General features: G+C 38.5%; 2 protein-coding genes across 3 annotated transcripts in view; both read right to left on the bottom strand.

Annotated features, from left to right (window-relative positions):
- The window catches only part of LOC131300112 (mannose-1-phosphate guanylyltransferase 1), a 58,059-nt gene that overhangs the window by 9,722 nt on the left and 31,984 nt on the right, over nucleotides 1-16,353 (bottom strand). The gene's annotated exons all lie outside the window — the stretch shown is intronic.
- LOC131300111 (BTB/POZ and MATH domain-containing protein 3) lies at nucleotides 1,206-6,767 on the bottom strand. Of its 2 annotated transcripts, none has more exons than XM_058325800.1 (5): nucleotides 6,133-6,767; nucleotides 4,513-4,861; nucleotides 3,587-3,857; nucleotides 1,809-2,032; nucleotides 1,206-1,551 (listed from the first exon to the last, which is right to left on the bottom strand). In XM_058325800.1, the coding sequence occupies exons 1-4, from the start codon at nucleotides 6,522-6,524 to the stop codon at nucleotides 1,809-1,811; spliced, it is 1,236 nt and encodes a 411-aa protein (XP_058181783.1). In that variant the 5' UTR covers nucleotides 6,525-6,767; the 3' UTR covers nucleotides 1,206-1,551. The 2 variants fall into 2 exon arrangements, with proteins under 2 accessions (XP_058181783.1, XP_058181784.1); XM_058325801.1 differs by having other exon boundaries at nucleotides 1,206-1,604; nucleotides 6,133-6,752.

The following is a 16,353-nucleotide window of genomic DNA, read 5'->3' as shown; positions in this document are numbered from 1 at the left end:
ACGACTTCTTCCACGGAATCTCTCTCTCTCTCTCTCTCTCTCTCTCTCTCTCTCTCTCTATATATATATATATATAGAGGAATTTTCAAGTGAGGGATCCCTCATTTTGTTAAAATGAGGGACTTTCATTTTCCGATCAAATTTTGAAAATCTGAACCGTTCAATGTGTGCAGAACGTAATTTTAAGGGGCCCCGCAAGAAATCAGCAAAAAAAATGACCGGGAAGGGCATCATCTGAGCAGTTTTTTTTGAACCGTTCAATGAAAACTGCTCGGATGAAGCCCATCCCGGTCATTTTTTTTGCTGATTTCTCACGGAGACCCTTAAAATCACGTTCTGATCACTTTGAGCGGCTCGGATCATCGAAATTCAATCGGGAAGGGAAGTCCCTCATTTTAATAAAATGAGGGATCCCTCACCGGAACCTAACTCTCTCTCTCTCTCTCTCTCTCTCTCTCTCTCTCTCTATATATATATATATATATATATATATATATATATAAAGCACACAAGAATAATGCCGATTAACGCAACTGCAGGAACTGGTAAACCATTCAATCGTTGTGACAATTGAAGTGGCTGCTGCCTATCCTTGACGCCCACAGCGCCAATAAAAGGCAATCCCACATTGCGAGAGGAAAAAAGGTAGCCAGCTAGCGAGCAAGACAGAAACATAAATGGAGGGGAGTGGCGTTTCTTTCTTTCAGATGCCCCTTCACTACCCAAGGTACACTAAGAAGGACTACCTGAACATGCCTGAGGCGAAGCTCGACAGGCTCCTTGCTGAATACGGTTTGTCCGTGCAGGGCAACTTGGCTTACAAGAGGGAATTTGCAATGGGTGCCTTCCTCTGGCCTCGTTTCGAGTCTTCCTGCCTTAAAAATAGAGTATGAAGCTTGTTCGGTTTCAATGCACATCTAGAACTGGTCTTCTCTGAGGCTCGTTTAAATTCAAGGGGTTGGAGTCCATATCTATTTTCTTTTGTTTTTGGTAAAAGCTGTAGTCCACGTTTGGTACTATACATGTGTGACACCGGAGTAATCCTTAAAGGTTTTCATCACCAGCTCTCTCTCTCTCTCTCTCTCTCTAATGGTAAACCCCCAGCCACGGTCATTCTTTGGCGCAAATTAGCACCAACGAAAATCTCAATAACATAGAAATCAATACTTTATCTAGAACTTGGGGAGAAAAAAGAGAAACCAACAGAAAATAATTAAGAGGTACATGCTAGGGAAAGTTGATTATCATACTTCGTTTGGTTTTGAAAAGAAATGAAAGTAAAAAAGACACAGGGAGCTTTCTCTGAAGCTACGCCAACATTTTTCCACTTGTTTTCCTTCCGATTTTTCTCTTCACACGGTCCACTTTCCACTAGCAACTAAACAAGAATAGAGGAAAAAGGTCTTACTATCTCATCATATCCATCTGTTTCCTACACAGCACAAGAGCTTTGAGTAATACCCTTGCTCACCAGGTTAACGTCCAGGTTAGAGTCCTCACCAGGTTAATGTATGGGTTCGAATCATCCGTTTCCCCATATTCTCTTAAGACCTGAAAGGAGCATTTAACAAAACTTGGAACTTGAATGGCCATACGCAGTATTGCTGCCATAATCATAAAGGCCAAAAGCAAATTAAATTCCTGAAATCCAAAAGCAAAGGGATGCAGAAGGAAAAGACAATTTCACCCTTCAAGAAAGCATTAGAATCTTGGCCCATTTCTATCTGATAATATGTTCTATGAATACAACGGTCTTGTGATAAATAGTACTACTCAGTTTGTCTTGCACTTAATAGGCACTTACTAACCTAGAACCGCCTCCGCATGCGCCTGACAGCTGGATTTGCTGATTCCGCTGCCGCCCCCTCAGCTGCCAGATCTAGCCCACAGATGCTGCTGGTGGTACTTCTCTTCCTATTCAGCAGTAAACTTGAGCTCTCATCCACCGCTGCTGCAACTGCCTCCAATAGCTGAGACAACAGCAAAGGGAAGCTCTTTTCCAAGTACCTAAACCCTTCTGACCGCATAACCACTAAAAACACAAAAAGTGGAACTTACTTAACAGCTCCTTCACAACCCATTAACATAAGAGAGGAACAATTACACCAAATAATACTGCAAGGATCACTAAACTGAGAAGATTCATTGTTCAAACATGTTCCTTACCTCTGGTTCAAAAACGGGAAATACTGTTGAGAACAAAATGAAAGCTGTAATAAATGTGAAACCTAGCCCACCAAGATCACAGAGAAGCGAGATCATAACAAATCAAAATGAAAAATAGAGATGGTTGCCTTCCTATCTAATTTCTCTTTAAGAAACAAAACACCAGGAACTAAAAGCCTCATTTTACATTTATCTGGTTGCCAACCAAGCACCAACAATTTCCTAAATTAACTCCAATCATAAAGTTACAAACACCGAGAAACATACAAGCATTGTCCACAAAAAGGCACTTAGGAATTAATGGTTGCTTAACGCCATATAGGAGATCAATATAGTGGTAAATATACAACCCCTTGTTTTCCACATATAACCATGATTTACCCCATTCACTCAATGTTGCTTCTAGAAAACCAAGGGCCAAAACAGCAAAAAACATCAGTTCAGGCCAATTCAGAAGAAACTCCCCAGTCCCCACACTCCTTTAGATGCTTGAAATATCAAGGAGAGGAGGAGTAAATATTCAGTATTCCAAGCACCAAGGAGTAAAAATGGTGCTCCCGGAGGAACTGGACCAACTTAGAAGTATTATTTGCTTTGTGTTGTTAACTTTCTTTTATAGCTGTCTAGCATGATCCAGACATGGAAGCTACCAACCCAATGGCAGCCAGAGGGGAGTGCAGGCGGGTACCACAACACTTTTCAGGTTTTTCTGCATATGTTTTGGTATTAACAATAACATTAGTGTTTGCACCCTACCTTTCAAATCTTGATAATTTTACTTTAACCCCTTCAAGATTAATTATCTTTAATCATAATCCCTCCAATGTCAAAAGAAATTCTCATGTGGCCCAACTTTATCAAACACATGTATCCGCCACTAAGCCTACCCCTTCAGATTCCCTCTAATAACAAACTACACAACAGCACGCCAGGGATCCCTAGTCTCAAGTTGAAGATCAAGAACATGGAAGAAAATAAGAATAGTCGCAGTCTTAGAAGTTAGATAAATGACAGATATTATAGAAAACAGAAGAAGGTAAAAATCCAAAGTACAATCAGATACCTTCTTTTTCTCCCCCTTTGATTGGAAGATGTAGCGCAGTCAGATACTAGAGACAACGCAAACAGACATAGATTGACAATCATGTAGACATAAACATATGGACACTAGTTCACAACTGCTCTATCTTGCGAGTAAACCAATGTTTCCAATAAGGGAAAAACCAATCAATCAAGGATTTCCCAAATACTTCCTCTAGAAGGGCAAGTTTCTAATATCTACATCCAGAATAACATCTGCCATGTAACGGCGTGTGGGGTGTGGGTTTGTAAGAGGCCCATGCAGATTAAGACAAAACAGTAACATTGACATAACCCGAAACATTGCACCAGTCAGATATATACTAAAGGTGACACTCACCTCCCAAGTTTGCTGCCGCAAATTTCAAGCAGATAGCCTTAAGCTGTGGACAATGATGCTGCTCAGCGAGAGGAAGAGTTGTTGCTACCGTTTCAACATTTACTGCTTCACACAGTTTTTCCTCACACAACCGTTTCAGACGGTCTAAACCAAAGCGATCAGCTGCAGCCAACAAATGTTGCACCATAATAGTGGATGTGAACACCGAAATTGAGCCCATAATTTCTTTTACATCAGGAAGCTTATCTGAGTAAATAAAAAGGAGCATTGCCTGCAAAATGGATGAAACACCAATCAAAGCCTTCTCACAACAGTCATGTAAAACTAAAATAGAACAATTGACGACCAATATTTGCTTCTAGTAGATGTCATTTAGTTACTGACCAACGAAACCCGCCGAGACTAACACATTATTCACTTTAAAGCATTAAACAGCCCTATGTGGCCTTGTTATGCATTTGCAGCTAGCTTCTGGAATCGCACAGCTAAAGAATAGGAAAAATAAAATATACCAAAGGAGTAGGACTGCCCTATGGGATCTGGAACAGCTCTTTATGCAGAAACACATGAACATAGATACAGATATTTAACTAAAGTTACGATTGCGACTAAGGAGGATAGAAAAGAAAAGTTTTCACCACTAGTTTGAAAATCCACTGCAATGGATTGAATGCATGGCATATACTTAAAATCCACTGCCTGATGGTTGTACGACCAGACAACAACTACGCAAGTAAGAGAATCTGAATCTGCAAATTTTAGGATTCTAAGAAAGGAACCAGAAATTGTGGGCTCCAGATACTTTTTATAATTACTAAACCCATAACAGTAAGATCAAGCTCTTTCATATTTTGAGATGACTCCAATTTTCTTTACTCTGTCAGAAGAGTGATAAGTACAAAGACATGTGATTGAAGGAGCAATACCTTGAAGATCGAGGGTTCAAGATCTTGCAATACTACTTTCTCCAGGTTAGGATCTCCAATAAGTCCATAAAATTGGGCTCTAAATACAGGAGAGCGAGAAGCAAGTACCAACTTATGAGCTTTGAACTTTTCATCACCAACCTCGAAAACTACGTCACAACCAACTTCGGACTCCAGCAAGGACTTGAGATCCTGGCCCATACTTGAAGGTGGTATAGGAATGCTATCTTGTTTAGGTCCCTCCACTCGGGTTCTGACAACTCCCACAGTGCAACGCAGTGCAAGGCAATCATCCTTGATAAAGTTGGAAGATTCTAAAATAGATCTTTTCAAGAAACGCTTGTAACCCCTGAATGCACAGAATCAAGTTACATTAGGTTTAAATTTGGAATACAAGAAAAGTTTTTTTCCCGATATCCTATCAATGCCTGTAACTCATGATTACACATATCAAACAATTTTGAATTCAACAGAATAAAATGAAATTTGGATAATAAATTGATTCAAGAACAAGTTTTATTACTGAGCTGCAATTTTTTGATCTACAGAAATGAGACTTTTAGCTTGTTCAATAGCAGCAAATACTAAGGATTGGGTGGTGAGAATCACAATTCCGGAATATATATGTTGGATTATGCTACTTTGCAATGATCCAGTTAGTCCACTGTTTTGGGAGTGATATAGAAGACAGAATTTAATCCGGACCAAGAGGGATCAGGCAATCCCATGTTGTGGGTAGGTTTATTGGGGACAAAAGCTGTATGGAACTACAGTGTGTTGATTCCCCCTCAATCCCATGACAAATGAACACATTGTTCTACTCCAATCCAATCCAATCCCGCCCCTCTCAAACAGAAGTTACGGAACCAAACTTACCTTCCTACCAAATAAAATATGTCCCGCAGTAGTATCCTTCTTATAAACCAATGGTATTACACATCTAGTCAAATCCTCCAAAACCTAAACTATTTATCAAGCATGGCCTAAACCCCAAAAAAAGTGTACTGCACAACCATTGTTTCTAAGAACGGTACATGTTCTTTCGCCCAAACAATCGTTTCTAAACCCTATCCGCGCGCAAGGAAATTCCTCATACCGGTTATCAAGCATGCCTTAAAAATCCAAGAAAACCTGCCCTGCCCTGCACTGCACGACCACATTTTATTAGAATGAAACACATTCCGCTTAACAATTCCTAAACCTAATCATCAGCCTTCTGAAACCAACAGCAGCAGCAACAACAACAAAACCCAAATCATTGCATGCAAAACAAACATGGTCAAAACCCCAGAAAAATGTGTAGTGCATGGCGATTTTTCCTTAGAATGTTAAGCATTTAACTACGCAGGGTGTTTCAGTCAGCTTGTGCGCACTTCGGACTAATTCCCAGTCCATCCCACAACCATTTCACACGCTTGCTCATGGGGTGAGGTGGCCCCAAGAGTTAATGACAAACCCTAACTCCCAGGCCAGGACCACTTTGCCAACCCCTCGAGGCTCGCATTTAATAACTTCTGAACCCTAAATCCTTAATCAGCGGCCTTTCAAATCCAACAACGAAAAAAAACCCAAATCACCACATATGAAAATTGCTCACAGAAAGCGTGTAGAGGCACTAACCACATGCTCCCTCGATACTTCAGCGCATAAGGCCCACTCTCCAACGCCCGATCAAAGTGACTGTGAACCTTATGCTTCCCCTTCCCGCTCTGATCCAAAAGCGTGAGCTCGAACAACGCCCTCACGTCCGTCCCTTCGCCCGCCAGCGCGATGAACGCCGACACGTACGCCATGTTGTCCTCGACGTTCTTACCGTCGGGGTAGAAGTAAATCGCCCAGTCGTACCCCCCGACCCTGAACGTGTCGCTCGAAATGTACTTCCCCGAGCCCATCCCTTTGGCCAGGGAGTAGCCCTTGATCGTGAAATCGTGGGAGCCGTTCACCGTCTCGATTATCGATCTCGAGCACGACGACGCGTCGTCGTGGTCGAAATCGGTCTCGTGCACGATCATGGTTCAGGGGAAATAGGAAGGGTGAAAACCCTAACCCTAAATTGGATGGGTGGGAAAGTGGAGAGAAGATTATTGAGGAAGGGGGAGAGGTTTGGGGGAATTGCGAACCGGGTGTATTAAGGGCGGAGACGGGGTCGGGGTGTGTTTGGCTGGCGAGAGAAATGGCAGAGAAAGTTCACAGAAGGGGATAGATAACTAATCAAATCAAACAAATTGATGAAGGAGATGGGTTTCTCAACAGTCGGGAAGGAGAAGTTTTTGGTGCCGAGTGGGTATATTTCACATGGTGCTCGCTTATACATCTAATCTAAACCGTTTAAAAATGTTTTGAATAGTTCAAATTTTTTAAAAATATTTCGGGGAACAAGCACCATCACATGATACTCACCTGGCACTGAAAAATTTCTCAACGACAAGAGGACAGGTTGTCCAATTTGGGGGCACAGATGGTGGCTCCAATGATCATAATGTGTGTAGGGTCCAATGTGTTTAGGGCTCACATTCTTGTGAGTGCAGGTGTATAAACGGGTTTGGTTCGACATTATTTTTAAAAACCCTTCTATGGGAATAGACGACTTATACGAGATTTGCATCAGCACGCAGAGCCTACTTTCGGATCCTGCAAAAATGATACAAATTGCTCAGCAATTTTGAAATATTTTTCGAGTGATCTGGTAAAAAATCAACTCAATCGAATTACTGAAGGTTCTTGATCCGATGTACCAATTTTTCATTTAGAATCCTGAATAAAATATTGGTATGGTGGATCAAGCACTTGTAATAGTTATTCGATTGAGTTAATTTACTAAGCTACTCGGAAAAATATTTTAAAATGAAAGTGGCCAAAAAAATTTCTGACTTCGCCCCTAATGAACATCCTATAAAAAAAAATGGATACAAGAGAACTTATGCCTTTTACCTCTCTCTAATACAACCAACAATATGATTCGTGCAGAAGTGTTAGCCACTAACAAACCAAAACCACGAGCCTCTTAGGATTTTCTACATTCAAATGAAAGTAAACCTTAATCCAACAATGTGGTTCCAAACCCAACAAAACAAACAAACATGCTCCCGAAATTTATGATCAATGCACCGGAAATAGCCGAACTCGGACTCCAAATTTAATCTGCATCGGGAATCTCTGAACTTCAGATCTCTTGCTCTGAAACTCCAGCACCGAAGAATCACCAACTCTACGAGCCCAAAGGAGAACGGTACCTACCCAAAATGCAGTTTTTTATGTGCTTCTAAGATAATCTATTTATGTATGTATGTATAGTCCTTTTCGTTGCCATGTTCTTCATTTCGTGGACTTAATTATCGTGTTGCACACCTCCTTGATGGCTACCTTGTATTCTCATGGAACTTTAGACTGTCTTCTTTGAAGAACATAGTGGCTAAAAATAAGTCAACTACAGAGTTACCATTATTTCTTGCTTTACATGATTGGAGTTATTACATTTTCAATTGCGCAATGGAGATAACTTTCCAACTCTGTGGGCAACAAGATGACTTTCCAACTCTGTGGGTAACTATCAATTTATCACTTTGTTTTTTGTTTTTTTTATCAAATTTTCTCACTTTGTTAGAGCATCTCCACTCCTTACTCAATTTTTTACCTAAAGATAAGTAAAAATTTGGGTAAAAACTTGATTTTGTATAAAGCAATCCAATGGGCAAATGCAAATCCAGGCATAAATTTGAGTAAAGGTTTCATTAATGGCATAATTGTAAATTTGAGGGGAAGAAAATTGCTTTCAAAATTTGAGTAAGGAATTGGTTTCAAACCAAATTGGGAAAAAATTTGAGCAAAACTCAAATTTGGCATGAGTTTGAGTAAAGAGTGAAGTGGTGTTTTGGACAATTTTTACTTAAATTTGGGTTTGAGTTCAAATTTGAGTAAGAGTGGAGATACTCTTAAGGAAGCAGTCATTGTGGTTTTACTTTTCAAATATGATGTCCAGCTTCTCACTAATCATAAAAATTTTGACTTGTAGTTTCTTCTCTTTTTTCCAAGATTGCTTTCTTAATGTGTTCCAGATTTCATATGTGTTTTCTAGGGTTTGAATTTGGTTTATTTTTTGGATTTTCTATTGCTTTTTTCGCAACTGGTTCTAAGTACCGACGTTTCCTCAGGCCTGTATTTGCAGCAAGTGCCTGTGTCTAGGATTTGGTAATTTTGGTTCATTCCTCCATCTTTGGATGATTTCTATAATCGATGGTATCGATCATTTCAAAAAAAAAGAGGCTATGGCGATCGCAATTTTTTCATGCTCATAGGTCAACTTCAAACTCGCAGGCAAGATCTTGCCTGCGGGCCTCTCACTAGTTTTCCTCTATGAAACAAACCGTATAGATTGCAATAGGTAAACCTCTTCTGCTATGTTACAGAGATGTCCAATATCATCTTAAATAAACTAGACCAAGCATCTGGCCCAGCACACAAAATTTTAGACTGGCAATTTGCGAAGCGCAGTTATATTTCAAACCCAACTCTTCAAGCTGAAATTGGACGTGTTTCGGGCTCAGATTAAACAGGCCATCGGGCCTAATTCGAGGCGAATAGGAGCCCTTACTAACCTGATTGCAGCTTTTAAAACTTTTTCATACACGTAACGCCTACAATTTACAAATCTGATGCTTTGGCAATGGAATCGTCCCGTCCCTTTTCATTCTTTATGCCACAATTCTGTGTTCCTGCTGGATACCGTTATCCTCACTCTATTTAGATGTTATGAGAATGTTTGTTGACGTACAAATGGAATTTTGCCCGCATGTTTGAGCTTAAACCAGTCGTATCTGTGATTAGTATTCATGGCAGCCAGACTTGTTGTTTGGTTTTTCAGTTGTTGTTTCACTTTCTCTGCCGTGGTCCATAGATACTACTATGTTTCTGGTTGGCAAGTGGGTAGTATTTTGGATATGGTTTCTGAGATTTCTAACGCACTTTTTTTTTTTTTTCTCCAATTAAAAGTTAAGATCTGGGTTCTCATTCTGTCTCTCGCCCGTAATATACTTGCATAGTTGCATTTTGTTCCTTTATCCCAGTATCCATCTTCTTCTTTCTTTTTTTTCATAAGTCAGGTATCCAGGTCAGCTTACAAACAAACTCGACTAATTTTAGAAGTTCAATTTCACCGTCCACTTGCGAGGAGCTCAATTAAAGTCTGAGCAAAACTCTATATGCACGCGCGCTCTCTCTCTCTCTCTTGCTTTGCAATACCGTATTTTGTTTATTCTTTTTATGATGGGAAAGACCATGCTTTAGATCTAAGGCTTGTTTAAAAAATAAAAAACCCAACATGGTTTGTTTTTATTCAATTTTTTTTTTCATTTGTTAGTTTTACTTCAAATTTTTGTGAATAATTGATTCGTTCTTGTTTGCGGTGCTGTAAAAAGCCAAGTTGGTTTTTTTTTTTTTTAAAACAAGCCTTACATGTTGTTAGGGAAAAATTACTTTCGACCACCACAGAGTTGGTCAATGCAACAAGAACTATTTTTTGTCGATGAGAATATTGTACACGTTTGGGTGATTACCTCAAATTGGGAAGTAATATATATAATTTATGTTAATTCATTTTACAGAGAAGTCAAGTGGGCATAGAATTACATACATACATAGAATCCAATAATAAGGACAAAAGGATAGCAAGTTTTTTTTTTTTTTTTTTCCATGACCGTTTGTCTGGGCCAAGGGTTAGCGATTGTTTGGCCATCCTTTCACTAGCCACGTGGGCTTCGTTTCATGGAAGAGAATGAACGGCTCGAATTCACACTTATCATAATATTTTGGATGAAATATAAGCCTAAGTAATTTATGATGTTATCTAAAAATTATTTTTAAAATCTGTGACTATATTAGTATTAAAATATGTAAGACGTAGAATGAATATCTAAATCGTCCACCGTCAATTACTTTACACAAATCAATCGTCTGCCGTTTATTATTTAATTATTAACCGTCTATTGTCTATTAAACTATACTTGCAAAAAAATCATTTATCATCAATATTTTGAGTATAAAATAAAGCGGAGAATGTATAAGCATGCAAACAAAGCAACATTAATTCACGTCACGTGCGAACATATTTTCATGTTTAAGGTTGAAGTTGTCATATCATTTCTTTTCAAATGATACAAAGATATTCATTCGTTAAATCTGTCTCTCTATCTTCTTCAGTTTTTAGGGTACATATCCGTATAAATACGAGGAATATTGAAGTGAGCCGGCTTCGGTGTGCTATTATGACGGAATAAGAAAACGTCACAAAATAATTTAGGGTGAATTGCATTTGTCATGTAGGTCAGAAAATTTATTTAGTCAAGACTACAGTATTACAAACCAATCTACCTTTAGGCTCCGTTTGTTTCGACATAAAATATTTTACGATGTAAAAAGTTTTCCATGTAAAATGGTTTTACAAAAAACAAACTTTAAATTTTTATTTTCCAGCATTTGGTTGAAACATATAAAATATTTTTCAAAATTATTCTGTGATGCTAATAAAAAGAGAGCTTTTTGCTGCTACATTTTATCTGAAAATTTGAGGGGTCCAATCGACTGGTGTCGAGTGAGATTTCAGAGGGACTAAGAAGCGTTAATGATACGGTTCCTGACCCAAAATCCCGATAGGGATCCGAAGCCCCGCCGGGTACATTCCGGCCACCGGACGGCCAATCCGAGCCATCCAAAAATTCTAAAAGAAAAAAACCGAGTGGACTCACGCGTGAATCAATGGCATCCGATATGTGTAGGTGTTCGATCCAAACACTCCATATTTTTGTGTATATATACTCCATATTTTTATATATATACAAAAACATGGAGTGTTTGGATCGAGCACCTACACACATCGGATGCCATTGATTCTCGTAAAGACCCACTCGGTTTTTTTTTAAAATTTATGGACGGCTCGAATTGACTGTCCAGTGGCCAGAATGTGCCTGGCAGGACGTCAGGATCCCGATCGGAAACCCTTTTGGTCAGAAACTGTAGCACCACTCAAGTAGCAACATTGGCTGCAGTTCCAAAAAAAAAGAAGCAACATTGGCTCTGAACCGCAGTTCAGGGGACGGGCACGTGTTTTGGCACCGAAAACAAAAATGACTTATGAGGAAAAAAAGAGGAAAACGTTTTACCCCTTTGATATAAAATGTTTTACCTTTAAAATATTCCCTTCCATTTTTTTCTAACCAAACAACAAAAAAAGAATAAAATATTTTACGTTTAAATAAACGGAGCCTTAGACACAGACATCCACGAATAGAATACTGTAACGTTTTTGTACGCTAATCCGTCCAAACATCATTATCAAATCTTTCTACTCAAATCCAATAATATAAATTTAAAAAATGTCAGATGGTACGTTTTTCCACGTGTCCTACGTTTTCCATTCAATTATGCAAACCTATAAAATTACGGGCAAATTTCACTGACCTCCCCTGAGGTTTCTGACACGAACAGAAACCTCCCCTGAGGTTTCTGAAATGACACTGCCCTCCCCTCATTTACCCGACAATACCAAGAGACCCCCCTGCCGTTAACTTTCCGTTAGAAAATGGATGGAAAAGGTGATGTTGTACTATACTTTTTACAATACCTATACTACTCTCATCAGACTCTTTACCCCTCTCATTTATAAAATATAAAATACAAACATTTCTACACTTTGCGCTCATTTCACTTTGAGATTTTGTCCTTATTTAAAAGGATTCATATTTGTTAATTTTCTGTCAAACTCTTGTGAATTATTGGTTCGTCTTGATAAGAGGAATTGAAAAAAGTAAAAAATTAAGACTTTTACCAAATATTTTGAGAAATTCAATATTTTGGGTAAAAGTAATAAATTTACTCTTTTGATTCCTTTCGTTGAGACAAACCAATAATCCACAAAAATTTAACGCAAAACTAGCAAATACGAAAAAAATTCAAATATGAACAAAAATCAAAAAGCCTAAAAATCCCACAAACAAGCCTGCATGAAAAAATTGAATATGAACAAAAACTAAAAAGCCTAAAAATCCCACAAACAAACCCACAAATTTTTTTTTCATGCGGGCTTGTTTGTGGGGCTTTTTAGGCTTTTTGGTTTTTGTTCATATTTGAATTTTGTTCGTATTTGCTAGTTTTGCGTTAAATTTTTGTGGATTATTGGTTTGTCTCAACGAGAGGAATCAAAAGAGTATAAATTTATTATTTTTACCCAAAATATTGAATTTCTCAAAATATTTGGTAAAAGTCTTAATTTTTTACTTTTTTCAATTCCTCTTATCAAGACGAACCAATAATTCACAAGAGTTTGACAGAAAATTAACAAATATGAATCCTTTTAAATAAGGACAAAATCTCAAAGTGAAATGAGCGCAAAATGTAGAAATGTTTGTATTTTATATTTTATAAATGAGAGGGGTAAAGAGTCTGATGAGAGTAGTATAGGTATTGTAAAAAGTATAGTACAACATCACCTTTTCCATCCATTTTCTAACGGAAAGTTAACGGCAGGGGGGTCCTTTGGTATTGTCGGGTAAAGAAGGGGAGGGCAGGGTCATTTCAGAAACCTCAGGGGAGGTTTCTGTTCGTGTCAGAAACCTCAGGGGAGGTCAGTGAAATTTGCCCATAAAATTACCCATATCAAGGTTTTTTTTTGGTTACCACTAATCTATACAAAAATGCTACTCACACAACAATTTCAAACACAACAACTTACACAATCTCTCACATACATGTGGGCTCCACACACACTACTATGTGTGGGTCCCACATGTATGTGAGAGGTTGTGTAAGTTGTTATGTTTGGATCGTTGTGTGAGTAGCAATATCCTAATCTATATTGCCACCCAAACGAGACATAGTTATCAGAAAGTCTGTGGACACAGCAAATTTGTGCACAGATTGTTATGTGGGGTCTACTACGGGTTCCACACAAGTAATCCGAGCCGTTCATTATGTTTTAAAATATTTTTTCAAGGGCCCTCGTGTAAAATTAACTCAATCCGATACCTATTAGTACATGATCTAATCGTCTAACTTTTCATTCTCCAAAAAGCTGAATGAACAGTTAGATGATTAGATCAAACAATTATATGAATCAAATTGAGCTAATTTTTTACGGAGACCACTGAAAAAATGTTTTAAACATAATTAACGGATCGAATTATTTGTAAAGAACTCTTAGTGAGCTCTACAATACAATCTGTTAGGGGTGTTATTCGGTCGGTTCGGTTCGGTTCGGGGTGGATTTGCCGCACCCCGATCGGGTTCGGGGTACATAGTCCGGAGACCGATCCCGACCGGTATTAATTTCGGTTCGGTTCGGTTCGGGGTGGGTTCGGTTCGGTCAGGGCGTTCGGGGCGTTCGGTCCGCCCGAAATGGGCCTTAGTTGGGCCATTCTAAATACTAACAATAGACTACGGGCTATATTTGGGCCATTTTTTCACCCATATTTGGGCCATTTTCACATGTTTCTCACCCATATTTGGGCAATTTTCAACCTTAAGTCAATCACCCATGTTTGGGCCATTTTTTCACCCATATTTGGGCCATTGTATGGTTTGTACCTTCTTTCTTTTTTTTCAAACACCAATTGAAAAAAAAATTAACATACAACAACAGGGAGAGTATAAAAAGAAGTGCTACAATACTAACATCCATTTGTTTTTCCAACCTTCAGAAAGCTTACTGGTATCGTATGGAGTAGCCATGGGAGATTTTTTTTTTTTTTTTTGCTTAACTCGTTGGAATTGAAAGACCTAGGAAAATAAAAGGCACTTGAAACTTGAAAAGAAAGCATAGAAGAGTAAAAGGGTCATCTAACTAGAAACAAAATTTTCTCCTAGTTCAATAGTGCATAACCTATTTAATACCTGTGCAAGTTCCTATTTAAGTGGTCAACAAGTATGCTCAAACAATTACAACTTTCACAAGTACTCTTTCACCTCTTTTTTTTTTTTTTCCAATCGATTGGAAATATCTTCTACACTACTATATATTACTTTGAGGAGTTAAAGTAATTTAGAACAGAGAGAGCAATCGATTGGAAAATTTTGCAAAAACGTCCCCATCTTCGCCCAACTCCGCTTTATTCAAAAGGAAAAGAAAAAGCCACGGTTATTTAAGGTGTAAAATTGAGCCAATGTGTGGAACAGCATTCCCAATCCAGGCAGAAGAAATTGGATTGGTAAGTAATATCACCCCTAGGCCCCCTCTTTCAAGTCAAGTCCTAAAAACTATACTTGATCTGACCAATGAGAGTAACAAAGTAAATAAATCAAGCAATGAAATTCCAAAAAAAAAAAGTAAGAGCCAAAAGTTAACCATTCAAAATTTTGTTGGAAGTTAACAATTTAAAACAATAAGAGCCAGAAAATTAAAATAATTTATATAAATATATAAAATATATAGTTCGGTCGGTTCGGTCGGTTCGGTCCGCATTCGGTTCGGTTCGGTTCGGTCGGTATAGATTTCCAGAAAACCGAGACCGAACCGACCTAGGTTCGGTTCGGTTCGGTCCACCCCGAACCGAAAAAAAACTCCCTTGGACCGACCGAAGACCGAACCGATCGGTCGGTTTTTTCAGTCTTTTTCGGTCCGGTCGGGTTCGTAACAGCCCTACAATCTGTGCATAATATGTGCAAAGACTTGCTGTGTCAGTAGCAAGAGTCCATAGTTATATTTTGAAAACAGAGGGGTTGAAAATCAGGACGGATCGTGTAATGACGTATATCGGTCATGAACCCTAACGAAGTTTGGAATGACCACGCTATCTCTCCGTCTCGAGAAATTTTTGGGATCCGACGGGTACTGCGACGCCCGGCCCTTATTAACATGGAATGATGCACATCATGCACAACTCCCTCCCTCTCTCCCCTCTTGAGGAATTTTTGGGTGCCCGAACGGATATCGTATTGCAGTATCCGTCAACGATCCTAACAGCCTAAACATGTTTTGAACAGTTTAGATTTATTCTCTCTCCCTTCCCTCACCCGACCACTTTTCTTCTTTTTCTCTCTAAAATTTAAACCGTCCGTTTAAACGGCTGGCATCGCCGACAGAGTACGACGTGTGTAATATCCGTCCGGCGCCCAATAACTTCTCCTCCGTCTCCCTCTTAAGACTGGCACATAAATTCAATTTCCTAGATATTACCAACATTATGTAAGAATGGACTTTATCAAATACAAAAAAACTGTGTATCATCGGTGTAGCTGTTCTTGAGACCTGTTTCACTAAGGTTATTATTTTCTAAGGGTATTTCTGGTAGTAAAAAATTTGTAAAATTTTATTTGTGATTGAGAAGTTGTTAGGTGTTCCCAAAGTGAATAAGCTGTTGAAAAATGTCAAGTTATTTCTGGTAGTGAATAAGTTGATGAGTAGAGTAGAGTTACAGTAGCTAAATTTTTTTTTGTTGACAACATTTTTGTTAATGAAAATGTGATGGTAAAATGTTGAAACTTTTTTGTTTGCGAAAACGAGATGGTAAAATGCGTTCAATTTTTAGTATTTTTTGTTAGTAAAAATGAGACCTAAAATACTTATTTTTCGTTTTACGTGATATTATTCTTACATAATAAATCACATTTAATTTAAAAAATAAATACTCAATACTTATTTTAATTAGCAGAACATGATCTTAAATGCACTGAATACCATTGAGCTGTCTAAAGATGGCATTAACTATATTTTGATGTAAAATGGAATTGTAAGTTCAATTCAATTGCTGTCTTTCTCTTTCTCTCTCTAAGTTGAGAGCATCTCTCCCGAAAGAAACAGGTGACTAGGGTTTTCCTGGGAGAGGGGCAGCGCCTCCCCCCCTCTCTCCCGCCTTT

The sequence above is a fragment of the Rhododendron vialii genome, chromosome 9a (genome assembly GCF_030253575.1).
Source record: "Rhododendron vialii isolate Sample 1 chromosome 9a, ASM3025357v1".
NCBI classification, from domain to species: domain Eukaryota; kingdom Viridiplantae; phylum Streptophyta; class Magnoliopsida; order Ericales; family Ericaceae; genus Rhododendron; species Rhododendron vialii.
The sequence above is the reverse complement of the archived record's forward strand: the minus strand, read 5'-3'. Positions and strand labels throughout refer to the sequence as shown.

What these genes read in the sequence shown, in the direction of transcription:
- LOC131300111 (XM_058325800.1), bottom strand. Translation starts at nt 6,524, where the DNA reads ATGATCGTGCACGAGACCGATTTCGACCACGACGACGCGTCGTCGTGC. An exon ending in AAGTATCGAGGGAGCATGTG is followed by an intron (nt 4,862 to 6,132) that starts GTTAGTGCCTCT and finishes CTGTGCATTCAG; the next exon opens with GGGTTACAAGCGTTTCTTGA. An exon ending in TTGAACCCTCGATCTTCAAG is followed by an intron (nt 3,858 to 4,512) that starts GTATTGCTCCTT and finishes TCCATTTTGCAG; the next exon opens with GCAATGCTCCTTTTTATTTA.